An 18,525-nucleotide genomic window follows, 5' to 3' on the forward strand; every position below is an offset into this window, starting at 1 on the left:
GCCCATTACAGTACAACATCATTGACCAAAAAATCCATTCGATATGTTGTAAGACAAAAAAGCATCTCAGACGGCAGAAGAAAAAAAAACAAAAAAACAAAATAATCAGAAGAAAAACAAAAGGTCTTACCACGAAAAGTCGAAACACCTAATTACAAGGTTGATCTCTAGATTTTATTTTGGTTTATCCTACATTTCCTTCATCGTTAACTCACCTTCCCCGTTTATCACTGACTCACAAGTATCTCCGTCAAGTCCTTCGGGACATTTACAAATACATTGGAAGTTCAAAAAGCCACCATTTTGACATTTTGGTGGATTCACACACTTATCTGTCCAAAAGAAAAAGAAAGTATTAACGTAAGACGTATGATTAATTTTCAGTTAAACATTTTTAATTTCTTTTTAGAATGATAAAACTAAATCACTTTATCTTGTCCTAAAACTAATCGTCTTGAAATTTGTCTCCACCAAATGGTATTCTCTATAACTTAAATAATTACACTACATGTATGTTTAATTACAATCCGTAATTTTGATTGGCTGACAACAATAGAGATAGTAATCAAAGGTACCAGGCTTATAATTGATTACGCCAGACGCGCGTTTCGTCTACATAAATAAAGGCAACAGTAGTTTACCGCTGTTAGAACATCAATCAATTGAGAGAAAACATATCCGGGATACAAACTAAAACCGTGAGAAACTCATAAAATTAAAACTTAAAACATAAGACTCATCAGTGATGCTCTGATAAAAATAGTTCGAAAGCCAAACAAGTACAAAGTTGAAGAGCATTGAGGACCAAAACTTCAAAAATTTATGCCAAATACGGCTAAGGTAATCTATGCCTGTCCTAAGAATATCCGTAGTTTTTCGAATTATTCATACATTAGCAAACAGTCAATTTCTAAAAATGACCATATAATTGATATTAATGTCAACACCGAAGTGCTGACTTCTATGTTGGTGATACCCTCAGGGACGACACGTCAACTAGCAGTGGCATCGACCCAGTGGTGTATATAATATCAAAGGTTCCAGGCCTATAATTAATAATACCTTAGAAGAACTAAATATTTGTCAACTGCAACGGAAATATTTTAATTTGACTCTGCAGCGGTACTAATAAATTCTGGTGATATTTCATTCTTCCTAGAAATTAATATTGCAAAGTTTATGTCAACAATTCCTTGTAGTTATACCTGTACATCTGTATGCATCCGTTATATCTTTTATGTCATAATATGATAAATCACCACCATAATTTGTCAAGAACTTTAATTCAGGTTGTAAAACTTCCATGCCGCTCTGTAGAAAAAAACAAATGGAAAATCAACAACGGTATTAAATTTTAAACGCATTTACTGATTTTCATATTTTCTATATTATATGTAAATTATCATCTGTATATGAATCAATTTTAACGGTCAAAATAAATTATATATATTTTTGTCCTTCGCATTAATGTAACCTTTCAGCAAATGTTTGATAGGCAACAACAAAAAAAGAGACGAACGACATCAAGCGGAATTTCTCGCTGCATTGAAGACCTGTTGGTGACCTTCTGCTGTTGTCTGTTCTTTGGTCGGGTTGTTGTCTCTTTGACACATTACCCATTTCCATTCTCAATTTTATATAGAAGAAGAAAACAGAAATCACCCTGGCAATAGCGAAAAATTACGAAATAGATATTAAAGACAATATGATATGTGATATAAGGAAAGGAAGCTTCTTCCCATGTACATTTAATAAAAACTAAAATTTCGATTCCTATACTGTTGAATTATATGGTTGATATTAAAGTAACACACTTTCACAACGTCAATTGAGGATCAGTCCCAATGCATACAGTGCGAAGACAAAAGTCATTTCTTTTCAATATTTTATCCTGTTAATCAATAAAATGTGTACTTGAAAAAATGAATTGAACTCATTTCTTTAACAATTCTTTTCAAATTTTCACCATTTTCATGCTGGTATAATTATAATGTTTTGGAAATTATTTCAAATAAAGGAAATATTTCCCGCATGGAAAGGTTTGATTCCTCATTCGGTTTGGTTATAACTTTAGCCTCGGTTATCGCCGAAGAGACATTTATTGTGGAAATGCGCCGCTAGTGCAGTTAAATTGGAACCATTAATGAAATAAACTTAGCAAAATGTATAGTTATTTTTAAAATAATTTCTGATCAATTTGCTTTTATAAAAATTCCAGTTTGCCAGAATTCGAAAGTTAAACAGAAATAAAAAATTTTGACGTAGTAGTTAGCAAAGTTTACGTGGTAGTATCTTGACTTCTTCACTTTTCTAGAAGACTCTAATCTTCAGTATAAACTACCTACAAGTCTGTACACTTTCATGACATAAATACTAATCAAACTTTTTTAAAAACAAAATGGCATTCAAAAATTCTGTAAGTGGACACTCAGAAGAAAGTCTTTGATGGTGATGACGTCGTTCTATGTCACAAGTTCCATTTCAAGCAACAATACACTTGATATCTTTAAAAGAAATGTAGATGTACCAAAAGAGGGCGTTAAAAAAATAAGTCAGAGAAAAACAGAAAAAAACATGACAAAAAGTTGAAAGACGTCCAGACAAATAACAACCACTAAAACAAGACAAAAAACCTAATATCAATTACGCAAAATTTGTCACAAAACACGACAAAACACATAATCAGCCTAGCAGTTTTGCTAAACATCATGCAATTAAAACAAATGAATTGTTATCTAAATGAAATTAATCAAACGTACCCCAGCACCGTATTGCATAACTGATTCATAATCATATGGGTTATAGTTTCGTGTATCCATTTTACCATAATTTGCATCACCCTTTGTCGACTGTCCCAGAATATCCCATCTCATATTTAAATGGTGATCTCTGTCAGTTCTGCTCTGTTCATGCCATTCACCTAATGCATGACCCATTTCATGGATAGCAATTCCAACCTGAAATCATAACATTAAATCATAATGAAATGAAGAAATTGGCTTGGTTACCGACATTAATATTATTATACACAGGCTCAGCAGATTTAAAGTTGTTTATATATTTTGTCATTTAAAAGAAATGTTTACGGGGGCTCAAGCTAAATATTAAAACGATTCCCAAGTTTTGTTTCTATGAGATGAAAATAGAGATCATTTCTGGGAACAAGTACGTAAACAAAACGAAATATCTTTGAATAGTGCATATCTGCCTAAAAGAAGCACGGTTTATGATACAGCTGTATTTACAATGTGCAGCCTGTACACATCATTTGACAATAATTTTATAATCCATACGTTTAGCTATTTTAGAGATAATCATTCTATTTTTAAATTTCTCATTATTATATACTTTTTTATCAATTAGAAAAATGGAGAACAAAGACATTGTGAGACGCTTTTCATATAAATCTTGGTTTAAGAATTTGATTACTACTAGTATTGAAAATAATAACAAAGAAACAGTACAATTTAATTTTTGGATTGAAAACTTTTATAAATTCGTTTCTCAGCAATTAAGTCGTGTTACAACCCATCTTATTTTCTTTTTTTTTGCTTTCAAAAAGTATACCACTCTCGCCCATATTGAATATAAAATAGAAATCTTCTTATAAGGTGTGGATGAGAGGACTTTATACATATTTGTTTTTTTTAATGACTAGAAATATTGATAAATATAGTATTATGAAAAAATCAAACGTATATAACATTTTGTTTATTGTTAGAACTTTTACAAACCCATAAACAGCCTGGCTGTCCTAAACTGATGGACTGTCCACTGAACACTTTTCCAACATAAGACCAGCAGCCTCTGTAATAAAAAATATGTCGGAAAAAAACAAAGTTATGTTGGTCATGCTAATATCTGCGCGGTAATATACAATATATCTTTTTTTTTCTTTGCTTTTAAGAGGAACTCGATCTCATTAGAAAAGAAAACTATGAGACAAATATCTATCAGATTGCAAATTAATTCGTTTAAATATAAAAGGAATTTGTGAAGGATCTTTAAAAATAAATACATAATTTTTATGTTTGTATGCTGAAAATTGAAAGGGCGTCAAAGGCGTAAAGCAGTTAGAAATGAAGTCTAAAATAGGAGTAAAATAGAGACAAGTTTGCAACAACCGATTGTTTTTTTTATAAAACAAAATTAAACAAGCGATGATAACAAAAAACAAAAAAAATCCTTAAAGGTAAATCCAACTAATCTATAATATATTATTTCCTTACATGGCCATGTTTAACACTTTAATATTATTGTATTTTAAAAGACAATAAAAGTGGTTATGGCACTAATATTTGATATGTTTAATGGAGTATTTGTTTCTTTGGTGCGCACATGTCAATTGTATCGCAAAAATATACCTAGATGTTGATGTTATACGAGGACAATTAAAATATTTACAAAGATAAATATTGTCATGGTTTGTTGACATGGTAACAAATTTAAATGTGTTTTTATCTTTTCTTATCATCTTGTATCTTTGTATAGATAGAACACATATAAGACTATGTATATGGTAACTTTTTGATTTGCACTAAGATCTAAGCCAAATAATGGCCTATTGAACTGCTAAGTGAGTTTCAACTGTTGATAAAGCTGCAAATATCCTGAAAATGGATACAAAAAACATATTATATGAGGCTCTCTGTCAAAAATGTAATGAAGAAGAGTTGATTACACAATTTTTTTAATCATTGTTTTGCAAAAATCCGGACATTTACCTTTGAACTTATTGGAATGCAGTTAATACAAATGTTTTCGATCTTCTAATGTACAGCTTTTACGAATGAATTTAGAATAAATAGCTAAACTTACCCGCTACTTACGAAATTAACCCATGCAGTATGCCCTAGTTCTTGTTCTAGAGTCTTTGTGTGAGGAACAAATTGTATACATGTGGTTTCGTTAAATCTTTTGATAGCATCCATTATCACAGGTAAAGCTCTTTCGTGTGCTAAAGAAAATTGTAAAACTGTATTGCCTCAATTTTTTGAATTTGAGGTTATTTTTTTGCAATCGAACAATACGAATATCTTAACTAGTCTGAAACAAAAAAAGAAATGCGTGGATGAATACTAGTATGTAAAAAGTTGATTACTTTGATCTGAAAGAGAATAATTTTTTTTATTTCTATTAACCAATTACTAATATATTCTTCTAGTTAATAAGCACTGTATCGAGGGTTATTCTGCGGTCTGAAGAAAACCAAGAGTATAATCATATCTTTATTGTACAACTACAGAGGAGAAGAGTTTGGTAGGATCTAACGGACAAACGACGACAACGACAAGTGATGAAAAAATGCGCATTTGACCCTGTCGGTACTCTGTGGTTAAGGTTGACAAAAAGAATATCTTTGGTTCTGTTAATAAGCTGGGGAAAATCGGAATTTTTAGTAAGGCAAAATAAAAAATTAGATAAAAAAGTTTTTGACTGGTTTTAGTAGGAAACAGTTTGACTTTGATAGTGCTTGTCAATATTTTTTAGAGTATGCACACAAATGAGTGTTGATAGGGTTTGTACAAAACGCATGCATTCTTTTTTTTTATATTTTGCATTATTAATACCTGGCTCATGCAAACTTGGAAAAATTTGGAACAAATATAGAAATAAGAAGATGTGGTATGATATTCCAAATTTAAAAATTGGTTCAGGACCATCGAAATACAGCTGAAGCACTTGATTTTGAAAAAAAACCTACCTGTTATAATATTTGTATTTTTGGAGAAAAATGCCTGTGAACATTATATAAAATATGAGACGCTTGGTACATGATATTAACTTGTATAAAAAATTCTTCTTACTAAGTGAAGTTGTGTTGATTTCATAAGGTACAATGCCATCTGTCCACAGATTATTTCCTGCAGTAAATGCTCTTTGTGAAACAATACCATGACCTTCACCGGGCTGAAATAAATATAATACAATATTCAACATATCTGTAAATAATCAAAATGTATCATTTTTTTTAAAGGAGAAGGTCCGGTAAGGGCCTATTTCGGCCTCAATTTTCAAGTTCATTTAACGAAAGATTTTAGACACTTTCCAAACGCTTAAGTGTCTACTTCAATTGATTCAATTAGTTTATGTGAAAGATTTTAACTTATTAAGTCATTAAAAACGCTCCGATTCAAACTTAAATATGAAAAATCTATCAAATATGCCAAAAATCGTCACTTTTCAGATGGTTTTTGTCAAAAATGAAAGTGGCCGCATCCGTGTTCATCCTCAACCTTTATATATATTATGTATTATCATCAAATACAACTTACATTTCAATATTATGAATGAACACGAATGCGGCCACTTTCATTTAAGACGGAAACCGTCTAAAATTTAACTAAAATGCTACAATTGTGAAGATTTCAGTAATTTAGCATGACTTAATGATGCTAGTACCCGATATATGTGCATAGTATTGTCAAAAACAGCTCATATTTATGTAGCAGAAGCATTCTACTTTTCAATAAATATCTAAACGATTACATTTTCACAATTTTCTAAAACTGCTATATTTTGGGGCCAAAAAGGGGTCTTACTGAACCTACTCCTTTGTTTATTGAGAAGAAGTGGACGGCCATGACTTGACAATAAATGAACGTAACGCGTCCGGTATGAGTCATTGAACATAAGAGTCAGACTAACTATGATGACTGATTCTGTGTGAGCCATACTGTGTTTACCATTACTTATGCGTTACGTCACTTTAAAAGATCCTATTCCATTCGGTGTGACTCATTAGAGGCATCATAAGGATATATAAAGTCTATGACTCATATGGGGTTTGACCGCCCTATAACGATAGATGACGTCAGCGCCACGTCTGTTTGCCATGACTAAAAAACCTATGATCCTGCTACTTGCGTCATTTTATTATCAATTGTTATCAATTCGTTTGATGTATTTGAGCTTTTGATTTTGACGTTTCATTAGGGACTTTCCGTTTTGAATTTTCCTCGTCGTTGAGTATTTTTGTGATTTTACTTTTATTGTTGAAAAAGCATTTTATCATCAAGCATATACCTTTTCTGATTCCAGACCAAGTTCCACTTTTTGTTGGTGTGTCAGCATGTGCTTATCTTGTTTATCTGCCTTGGCTTTGAGTCCGTCTTCCGGATGTAAGCCATTAGCCTGTAAAACATTCAAAACTTTTTTTATTTGATAAATAAAAAGTTATGATAAAAAACTGGTGTGGAAAATTTTAAAGTTAATGAGTTTTCCTCAATCAATTACACATTACCTTGAAAACTAATATTATTCCAACGTGTATGCCTTGAAGATTTAGTTTTGTACTGAGTTATACAAAAACTTTTCGACGAGCAATACTTTATTTTAAGATATAGATTATTTAATGAAATTTTGTTTTGTTGTAGCATGTATATATACTGATCCAAAAAATTTTAGCAACACTATTTTTTTTAATTGTTTTGTTTTTTTTTGTTTCTGGAAAATAATTATTTTAACAGCATTGATATAATCCTTAGTTTTACCTGTAATTTAAAACAGTCGTACTTTTTTCCCTGGTGATTGATTTCGCGCCATTTCAGCTTTGCACGTGTAATTTGTGTTTTAGCTTCTGTACCTGTACTTTTAAAACGATATTAAAAATTTCTTTTTCACTAACGTTCAGAAAATAACATACACCTTTGAAAAAATTGCATGGGGCGTCAACCAGGCTGTCAGAAAGCTCTTGGAATGGTTGATGCCGGAATGAGTGTTGCTAACATCGAGGCTCGATTTAATGTGCATAAGGCAACCGTTTAGAGACTAACAAATACAGGAGATGTGTGCATGGCTGAAAATTGATTTTGAATAACACTGTACTCATTTCTGCATTTTGACCCTCTCGCACTCCAAACAAAGAAAATTCTAGTGAGTTATAAAGATTCATGTTGCTTCTGACATGTCATAATTCCATTTTGTTATTATTAAAATTAAATGTTGTTATGATTTTGTAATAAAATAAAATTTCACATATTTGTTGCTAAACTTTTTTGGCTCAGTATATTTATATGATAAACTCTGTTATCGTATTACATGTAAGATCTAAACATTTATATACTCTTTGATCGGTTTGTTGTCTCTTCGACACATTCCCCATTTCCATTCTCAATTTTATATGAAAGTTTTGTGATCATTTAATTTTTATATTACCAATAATATCTGACCATCTCGTAGAACTTGGAAACTTTCAGCTAATTCCATGAACTTGGAATCTGGATCGACATACTGTAATAAAAAAAATATATTAAACAGGATAAACAATTTGATCTTCATATTGGTAATGGTTGAGGTAGTAGGTTTGACTGTTAGGAAAGTAACCTTCAGATATTTCTTAACGATTTAATGATGTAACGCGTCTTCTGATTGGCTAACAGTGTTTTGTCTATCAGCTCATAGATATAATTTTGTCATGTGACCGTGACGTCACCAACATTTTTTCATGATTTTCTCCGGTTTAAAATGGAATTTAGAATTAAATTATAAGGAATGACTGTATTATTTTTCTGTCTATTTCAAATTAAAATTATGTAATGTGCACCACATTTTCTATGTTATTTCTTTGTAGACAGAAAAAATATTACATCCATTCCTTAAATAGAAAAAAAAAAAAGATATTGGGTATCTATCCATGACACAGATATTTCTTGTTTGAATGCGTCATGGAATTTTCCTATATTTTCGTTTCAAATCCTAATGAGCTTTATCAGTTTGTTAACAAAATCCCCTCCTACGTTCAAAGGACTGAACATTTGCTGCCTACGAAAATTATAGGTTGACACATGTAACTATATATACATGTGGATTTTATATTTGTTTATATAACCATAAGTATCTTACGAAAGCCATTCCCTTTTTCAAAACCTGACTTCACACTAATGCTTGTTACAGTGAAACAGCACTGAGCTGTAAAGAATACGTCATTGCTTCAGAGCAAAGAATGGACCTGGCTAATAATGATAAATACTAGTTTACTGTAATAAAGGAAGTACTAGTTTATTGTAATAGAAGTAAATACTAGTTTACTGTAATAGAGGCAGTACTACTTTACTGTAAAAGAAGTAAATACTAGATTACTGTAATAAAGGTAGTACTAGTTTACTGTTATTGAGGTAAATACTAGTTTACTTTAATAAAGGTAGTTCTAGTTTACTGTAATAGAAGTAAATAATAGTTTACTGTAATAAAGGTAGTTCTAGTTTATTGTAATAGAAGTAAATACTAGTTTACTGTAATAAAGGCAGTACTAGTTTACTGTAAAAGAAGTAAATATTAGTTTACTGTAATAGAAGTAAATAATAGTTTACTGTAATAAAGGTAGTTCTAGTTTACTGTAATAGAAGTAAAAACTAGTTTACTGTAATAAAGGAAGTACTAGTTTATTGTAATAGAAGTAAATACTAGTTTACTGTAATAGAGGCAGTACTCGTTTACTGTAAAAGAAGTAAATACTAGATTACTGTAATAAAGGTAGAACTAGTTTACTGTTATTGAGGTAATTATAAGTTTACTGTAATAAAGGTAGTTCTAGAAGTAAATGTTAGTTTACTGTAATAAAGGTAGTTCTAGTTTACTGTAATAGAAGTAAATGCTAGTTTACTGTAATAGAAGTAAATGCTAGTTTACTGTAATAAAGGTTGTTCTAGTTTACTGTAATAAAGGTAGTTCTAGTTTACTGTAATAGAAGTAAAAACTAGTTTACTGTAATAAAGGTAGTTCTAGTTTACTGTAATAGAAGTAAATGCTAGTTTACTGTTATAAAGGTAGTTCTAGTTTACTGTAATAGAAGTAAATGCTAGTTTACTGTAATAGAAGTAAATGCTAGTTTACTGTAATAGAAGTAAATGCTAGTTTACTGTAATAAAGGTAGTTCTAGTTTACTGTAATAAAGATAGTTCTAGTTTACTGTAATAAAGATAGTTCTAGTTTACTGTAATAGAAGTAAATGCTAGTTTACTGTAATAGAAGTAAATGCTAGTTTACTGTAATAGAAGTAAATGCTAGTTTCTGTAATAAAGGTAGTTCTAGTTTACTGTAATAAAGGTAGTTCTAGTTCCTGTAATAGAAGTAAAAAACTAGTTTACTGTAATAAAGGTAGTTCTAGTTTACTGTAATAGAAGTAAATGCTAGTTTACTGTAATAGAAGTAAATGCTAGTTTACTGTAATAAAGGTAGTTCTAGTTTACTGTAATAAAGGTAGTTCTAGTTTACTGTAATAGAAGTAAATGCTAGTTTACTGTAATAAAGGTAGTTCTAGTTTACTGTAATAAAGGTAGTTCTAGTTTACTGTAATAGAAGTAAAAACTAGTTTACTGTAATAAATATAGTTCTAGTTTACTGTAATAAATATAGTTCTAGTTTACTGTAAAAATAGTAGTAAAAACTAGTTTACTGTAATAAAGGTAGTACTAGTTTACTGTAATAGAAGTAAATACTAGTTTATTGTAATAAATGTAGTATTAGGTTACTGTAATTGAGGTAATTACTAGTTTACTGAACTAGAGGTTTTAAACACTATATAGTTTACTGTAATTGATGTAAATACTAGTTTAGTGCAAAAAGAGTAGATACTAGTTTAGTGTAATAGAGGTGAGGACTATATAGTTTACTGTAATTGAGGTAAATACTAGTTAAGGGTAAAAGATGTAAATAGTGGTTTAGTTTAAAAGAGGCAAACACTATATAGCTTACTGCAAATATTTGTATACTGTACTCAAATAGTATCATTTAACGAAACAAAAAACATCAATATTATTGTAAGAATGTTATATAGATAATTTCACTTACCTCGCTTTCCAATTGTTTTATGTTTTCATTTGCTCTGCTAGCATCCTCTCGTTTTAAATTCTGTAATTGAATTTTTAGACAATGTTAGTATAGGGAAATAGCTTTAAAATAAAGTATGATATAAAAAAAAAAAAAGCTTTATTCCAAATGTCTACCTATTTACACATTATATTTTAAATTGTGTTTGCGGTCACTTCAGCTAGTGCTAGTGTATGCAAACACAAACAATTACATTTCTATGTTTTTTCCTTTCTCTATATGGGTGATATCCTCTCACTAAATACTCAAAATATGCATATTGTAGATGTGAGGGATATATATAAGTTGTGGTAACTTTTTCCCAATCAATTATAAATCAAATATGTTTAAACTAACATTTTTACCTATTAGCAATATGTATGTTTTAAGAAAAGAAAATAGTATATATTTATTGACACGTCACTACAGACACACATACACATTGGAACAGCTTAGAAATGTACACTCCATAAGAAGTAGTTATCAGAACACCACTATCAAGAAAAGGAAAATTAACAAAGGAAAGGTCGTCTCGTTTATCATCGATTCTATCAAATAGATTACTGTTGATTTTTTGAATCAAAGCTTATTTTGAAAACTCAGAATTGATTACTGACAATGTTTCGTTTAAATACCTGCTGGTATGAATGATATTATCTATAAAGAAGCATTTCACTTGATCTCTACGGAGTTATGCCTCACAATAATGCATAACAGTGGAACAAACCAGTAGTTTGGTAACTTTTTTGATCGTATCTCTCATTGAAAATGACTTTACTAAAAACTTGAAATTGATCACGACAAAGAGTATTGGTTGAGAAATAAACATTGCGATAAAGAAATTTACTCGATTTTCTTATCAGCACCTGCTTATGAATGTAACTTCCATTTTTCCTAGCTGTTCTATTACTTGTGGTTCGTGTATAGAGTGTTAAGCTGCTTTTTATTATAAAAAATGTATTTTATGCATTGTTTTAATGTTGTCACTGAACGCACCTGCAGTCATAGATGTCATAAAATTGATATTAGAATGCATCATGACTGTTGTCAGCCAAATAAAAAAAAATCTAATTCCAATGAGGCATATATGTACTATAATTATACTTGTTAGTTTTGCAGTGGTGTTGCCTGTTTTGTCCCCGAATTATTGTATTTAGAATTTATGTGATATTTTCTTACTTTTTGTGTTGTTTTTGTTTTAATCTAAAAAAAAAAAAAAAAAAAAAAAGATATAAGAAGATGTGCTATGAGTGCCAATGAGACAACTCTCCGTCTAAGTCACAATTTGTAAAATTAAACCATTATAGGTCAAAGAACGGTCAAAATACCTACATTTTTAAGAGCTTTTAAAACTTCTCTGTAATGGTTTCTTCTCTGTCGATTCCCCTTTAAAGTTTATATAAAAACATTTGGTATTAAAATATAGTTTCAGAAATTGATAAATTCCTCCTGCTGTATTCTTTTGTCATTCAATATCAATTATATTTTTTGTAACTATGAGTCGTTGATTCTTAGTTATAATAAGGAAGAGGGCAAAATGTACTAAACGGAAATTTAAAACATAAGTCGAAAACAAACTGATAAAGCCATGGCAAAAAAAAAAACGTAAAAAGATAATAAAAAAAAAAAAAAAAGAAAAGATGAACACCAATATACAAATTAACAATACACAACATAGAAATCTAACGACTGAGAAACACGAGCCCACACGATAAACTTGTGTTGTCTGTTGTGATTTAGAGGGATAAGAAGATCCTTCTCCACACGTGGTCCCGTTGAAAGAATGATGTAAACTGAACTATTTTCCGTAGTCAAGTCATTTGTATACCTTTACTTTCTTGATATTATTCTTTCATTTGCATTGTCCTGGTATATTTCTTGACTTCAGTCTTTTATTGTGTTGTCATTCTCGGCTTTAGTATGTTATTGTGTTGTCTAGCTTTCACCCTATATCGTGTTGTCTGAGTTAAGCACATTTTCTTTCTATCTATTTTTAGTACAACCGAAGTTTGTAGCATTTTCTTTTTGTCCATTCTGTGGTTTATCATGTTATTTGAGATATATTAATCTTTCGGTTTACTATTTATGCATACATACTCCTCCATGTCTAAATTCCTGATTTATCCTTTTTAATGTGGTCTTTATTTGTTCATCAACACTTTTACCTACAAAAATATATACGCAACTTTTGCTTAATGCAATAAAGATACAAGAATAGTCTGTATTGAGTTCAATTCAAAGTAAACAATTACTTTCGATAAAAATTAATTTCTAGAAGCATTTTCATGTAATGATACATGTAAATGCAATATCATTACATCAGAATTTTCACAAATAACTGATGGAACCATCCGAGTGTTTCTTATAAGGCGTTTAAAAAAAACACAGTTGTTTTATTTGAAATCTCATCTCATAGATGTGTAGCACGCCAAACTCTCTCAAACTATGGTAAACTATTTTAAACAAGGTCAACTGAGTAGTGATGCCTACATTGTGTAGTAAGTACTTTGGTTCTTCTGACCAAAACAAAATTTGATGTCTGCAGATAAGTATACTCTCACAGATTCAATCCCATTGTCGCTTGAGTGGAAACGCTATATGTTTTATTTGTTTAAAAACTCCATCTTAATACCTTGATTGTTATGGAAATGGGAGGGGATAAAAAGGGACGGGTTTATTGTATTGTAAGGGTTCCAGACTCAAGTAATCATATATATATATAACAAATCAAATATATTTTATTGTCAATTAAAGACGCCCATTACAGGCAGAATAATCACAAGTTAAATTTGGTACAAATGATTACAAAAAAAAATGATTACAATGATTTGAAAACAATTAAATATATAACAAATTTACATTTAGTCAAATTACTTTGATATGTATCTTATACTGATTTTTCGTTTTTACTCATTGGTTATATTTTCTATTTTTTCCTTATTTAATATTTCTTTGAAAACTTTGCAGGACCAACAGAGATCGTAAAAGAAAAATAACTGCACACATAAACTAAATGAAGCAATCTTCAGCGGTTTACATATATTATATATCAATAAGTTTTCGCGTTTTATGCTTTAAACTCGAATGAACATTTGTTTGTAAATTATAACGTGGGTGTTCATATAGAAAAATAATTTACTGCATCCCACATGTAAAACTATTGTTTTGAATGGATTCAGCACATGCAAAAAACTACATTTTCTACTCTTGGTGCTATTTATAGAGCACTAAACTTTTGAACCTATTGTGTCACAGCAAAAAAAAGTAATTATGTTTATCAAGGTCAGAAGTACTTTGAATTAGGTGTGAATTTACATACTTTTTTAGGCAATTGTCATTATTATTTTCAATACTATCGAAATTACTTTTTTTGTAACAAAAGTAATGAATGAATAAATAAATCCACTTAAATCTTTAGTGTTGAAATTCTTTCAATTTGTTTTAATTGAATTTACGCTAAAAGGGACACACAATCGATTAACGCTCTCGGAATTATTTTAAAAAGGTTCTTGACATGTATTTTAACTACATACTTATTTTCACATGTAATAAAACATAGAATATGAGTGGCAAATTAGGCAATAAAGAATCTTATCAAAAATGACATCAAATGTTATTTTGTTGGAACAATTCAGTGAATGAGTCTTGTGATGTCTTCAAAAGAAGGACAACTACTCTATATCACTTCCTATCCTCAGAAAATAAGAGTGTCAATTTCAGTCTATTCTATATTTACTCGGGTTTGTATAGGGTTTTCAATCAAGAGAACTAGGAATTATCGATATTTTGTGCATTTTTCCTTTGATCTTTTTTTTTGTGACAATTTTTCTTATCGGTCGTCCCGCTGTCTATATCACTCTGTTCAGCTCTTAATATTATTCCGTATCGTGTCTTTGTGACGTCAAATACGTTGACCCGGACATATCAGCGACGTCATAATGTTTGAACCGACGTTAATAACTTTGACCCGAACTTATCAAGTCATCTTTTGTGTGCTGGTGAAACAAAGAAAACACTTCCGAAACACGCAAATATAACCCGATAAATCGATTATCAGATTATCTGCATATTGATATCGTAAAATATCAGCTGCTTGACATTATATGAAGGCTTTTTGATCTTCATATTATGTCTCGCAGCTGATATTTTACGATATCAACATGTAGATAACCTGATAATCGGTACATATCATGCTACTCGCTTGAGATGGAAAATTTTCGCTAGAAACTAAGGAGGCACGTGGTGTTGCTAATGAAATTACACGTCGTCATAGGTAAATAAGCGATAAACAGATTATCATTGGTCATCTCAACGATAATCTATAATTATGAACAGAAAAACGATGATGATGGTGCAGATAACCCTCTATAACCTGCCGAAAACTATATAATAATGCAGATACAAATGTAAATGCTTTCTACAGTTACCTTGCAAACCTCAATTTTTTTTAATTTTTTGTTGGTAGGTGCATTTTACGTGTTAAAATTTATATCCGTATTGTGAAGGTCCATATTAAGATTTCTTTCTACTATAGGGATATTTACATGTGTTATCGAAATTCAAATACAGATGTGTGGTATATTTATCAGAATTGGGTTTCTGACTGTTATCGGGTTTGTCGGGTGCTGGGTCGTGTGGACTGTCGTTTGCCTGTTATGGTTGGACTTAACCAACAGCACACCTTACGGACTTATGAGCATGGGTAAGGGCCTGAAAACAGTTAAAACAAACACAGTGAATTTGGTTTTAGATGTTATATCTTCTAAAGCGCATTCGATAATCTATAATTCACAACAATATAATAGTATATAATACAAATAATAGAAACATATAATTCATATAAATGATCAAATAATATATATAGTATACAAATTTTATGTAAATGCATGAGCATATGCATTTAAACTGACGAACACGTATGCTTATAATATTTCTTACAAGCGATAAGTTAAAATTATCATTTCCAACATGCGTGTAGAAAGTTTGTGAAGAATAAACCAACCGAAAATTGTAAGTTCGTACGAAGTTGGTCCCGATCTCGTTAAAATACCAAAAAGTGACCAAAGCAAGTACGATGAATAACGAAGTCTATACGATGGTGCCGAAATTATATACGATAGCAAAAGATGGACATACGAAGGTTAACCGAAGACGGGTATTTAAGCTTCATATCTCAGCCGAAGCCTACACGATGGATCACGAAGGCTACACGATGGATTACGAAGGCTACACGATGGATTACGATGATGGCGCGATGGCCATACGATGTCTAAAAGATACGAACAGAATTTCGATAACATATCGTTTCTGTACAAGTCTGCCGTGCAAGGCGGGAAATCGCTCTTTTTGTCTAATTCTTATAAAACTTAGTTTATTATCCCCCCGCCTACTAAATGTAAGTTGCGTGTAGATAAAATTGTTATAGACACTCTAGAACAAAAATGCTCAAAACGTGGTATGATGTTACTCGTTAAGAATATCTTAAGCGCTATTGACTTTAAAGTTCAAAGGTCAAGGTCACAGTGACAGTTGTATTACAAGGCAATATCACCCTTTTGGACACTCTAAACCCAATATGCTTCAAAAATTTTTAACCACATTTGGTATATTGTTCCTCCTTATAATGATCTGACATTTTTTATGTTCAAGGCCAGAGGCCAAGGTCATGCATATGGACTTGTTTTTTCTCCTTGAAATAGCATAATACACAGGAAATTGGTTGCTCTTTTTTTAACTGCTGGTTCTTAAGACAATATGAAAGGTATTTCCAGTTACTGAATGTTTTGGTTGATTTCTAAAAAGATAGTTTATGTATCAAATATGCATATTCAATTTACCATTTTATTCATGTGTCATATACAAATATAGTGTCCATATTTGTCCCCAATATGTTACATACAAGGGGATGCCACGCTCGTCATTGCCTTGTTTGAACTGTAAAATATGTGCACTAGTCTGAATAATCACCCATAATTATGCCAATGTTTACTGATCTATCTTAAAGGTAAGGTAATGGGTTCGTTGATCCCTTTTATTCAAAAAGAGCTCTTTCCAGGATAATATCATAATAATATAGACAAAAGGAAGGATGTGGGGAAAGCAACAAATGCGGCAAAATATGACATATAGAAAACAAAATGGTTATGGAGTAAACATTCGTGTGACAACAACTCAGACGATACATAAAAAATCAAAATAATGAAGAAAAAGTTGGTTTCCCTGTATACTTTTACCTGCAGTGTTGGTGTACGAGGCGCGTTTATGATTTTCATTATGTTACTTGATATGAAAAATTGACAAAAAATAATATTTTACTTGTAAAAGTAAACCCTGAGCCTGTAATAGCTGCTCTTCTTGTTCCATTTGAATTAATAAAAACAACGCTGTCGCCTTTCTTGTTCTCATAGAATCATATGATATGAGCTCCATGTTTTGTGAACGTCTTTCTTAACTGTCGTATTAGACTGACCAGTGTATTTCGCGCATGGCACTTTAAATGTATTTTAGAGCGAAAATTAACTTACATTTAGCTGGATTTATTGCCGTCGTAGTTCCATCTTGTCGCCTTCGTACTTTTATTCGATGGCAACACGACGGGATTACGATGTCTTCACGAAGTCGTGTTGCCATCGTAAGACCTTCGGGTATCTTCGTGATTCATTCGTGTAGACATCGTAATGTCAAAACTGCCCGATGGAAACGATGGAAACACGAATGCAATACGATATGCAAAGATGCATTCCCGGTGACATTACGATCGTGAGGATGGTGATACGAACTCAATACGAACCCTCAACATCGGACGCACCTTCGGGCATTTTTTAACATGTTAAAAAATTTAGAACCCTTCCCGAAGTTGTCCCCGAAGGTTAGAAAAAGTGGCCGATGGTTCTACGATGGTTAAAGATGGCACTACGAATAGCCCGATCTGGATACGATCAGTCCCGATTTTGAAAATTTCCATTATCGTGTTGTCATCGGCGTAAAAATCGGGACAGTGTGACGCGGGCATAAATAAAATGGAAATAAAACTTAACGAAGTTTCATGATGCAATTAAATAAAATAATAAATAAAAATACTTGACTCACCTGAAAACAGTTAAAACAAACACAGTGAATTTGGTTTTAGATGTCATATCTTCTAAAGCGCATTCGATAATGCCACTTTTGGGACCGAAATTCACTTGTTCGATTTTTCGTTACTGTTTCAGGTTCGTCCAATCAGATTCGTCAAACAATCAAGCTATCTTGGTTACCCTGAACTTTTGGGGTAAAAAGGGGCGTGGAAAGGTCTTTGCTGGACAGGACCTTATTTTATATTTTGGTGAAAATTTAAAATAAGGTCTAAAATGACTCCATGACATATTTCCCAATGGAACAACTGTTCATCCTTTCAAACGAAGTGGATGTAAGCAATTAAAGGCAACTATACAGCTTCAACAACGAAAAGACCGCTACCGTATAGTATGATATTAAAGGCATGGACTTAAAAATGGAAAATAATTCAATTGAGAAAAAAAGCGACCCTAACTTATACCAGAACAATATTATAATAAAAACATATAACAGACATGAACAAACGAAGCTCACCGAACTACAGCCTCCTAACTTGTGGCGGGCACATAATAAATGGGATGGACTGAAAAATGTGAGGAGACGCCAACCCTGAACGTTTAAAAAAAACCATTGCGCTCATGTAATCTTCTATAAAATTGA

The 18,525-nt window shown here is 31.3% G+C and overlaps 1 protein-coding gene across 2 annotated transcripts in view; it reads right to left on the bottom strand.

Annotated features, from left to right (window-relative positions):
• LOC139521803 (uncharacterized) overlaps positions 1 to 18,525 on the bottom strand; it is a 65,223-nt gene that overhangs the window by 30,656 nt on the left and 16,042 nt on the right. Inside the window, exons 2-12 of one of the 2 annotated variants that reach the window (XM_071315437.1) lie at positions 12,907 to 12,974; positions 12,142 to 12,195; positions 10,792 to 10,851; positions 8,158 to 8,232; positions 7,027 to 7,134; positions 5,808 to 5,910; positions 4,819 to 4,957; positions 3,735 to 3,807; positions 2,760 to 2,957; positions 1,206 to 1,311; positions 216 to 332 (exon numbers count right to left, since the gene is read on the bottom strand). In XM_071315437.1, coding sequence (XP_071171538.1) covers positions 216 to 332; positions 1,206 to 1,311; positions 2,760 to 2,957; positions 3,735 to 3,807; positions 4,819 to 4,957; positions 5,808 to 5,910; positions 7,027 to 7,134; positions 8,158 to 8,232; positions 10,792 to 10,851; positions 12,142 to 12,195; positions 12,907 to 12,974 — 1,101 coding nt within the window. The remainder of the gene's footprint in view (positions 1 to 215; positions 333 to 1,205; positions 1,312 to 2,759; positions 2,958 to 3,734; positions 3,808 to 4,818; positions 4,958 to 5,807; positions 5,911 to 7,026; positions 7,135 to 8,157; positions 8,233 to 10,791; positions 10,852 to 12,141; positions 12,196 to 12,906; positions 12,975 to 18,525) is intronic. The other variant, XM_071315438.1, reaches the window with a different exon arrangement.

Source organism: Mytilus edulis, chromosome 4 (assembly GCF_963676685.1).
Source record: "Mytilus edulis chromosome 4, xbMytEdul2.2, whole genome shotgun sequence".
Classification (NCBI taxonomy): Eukaryota; Metazoa; Mollusca; class Bivalvia; order Mytilida; family Mytilidae; genus Mytilus; species Mytilus edulis.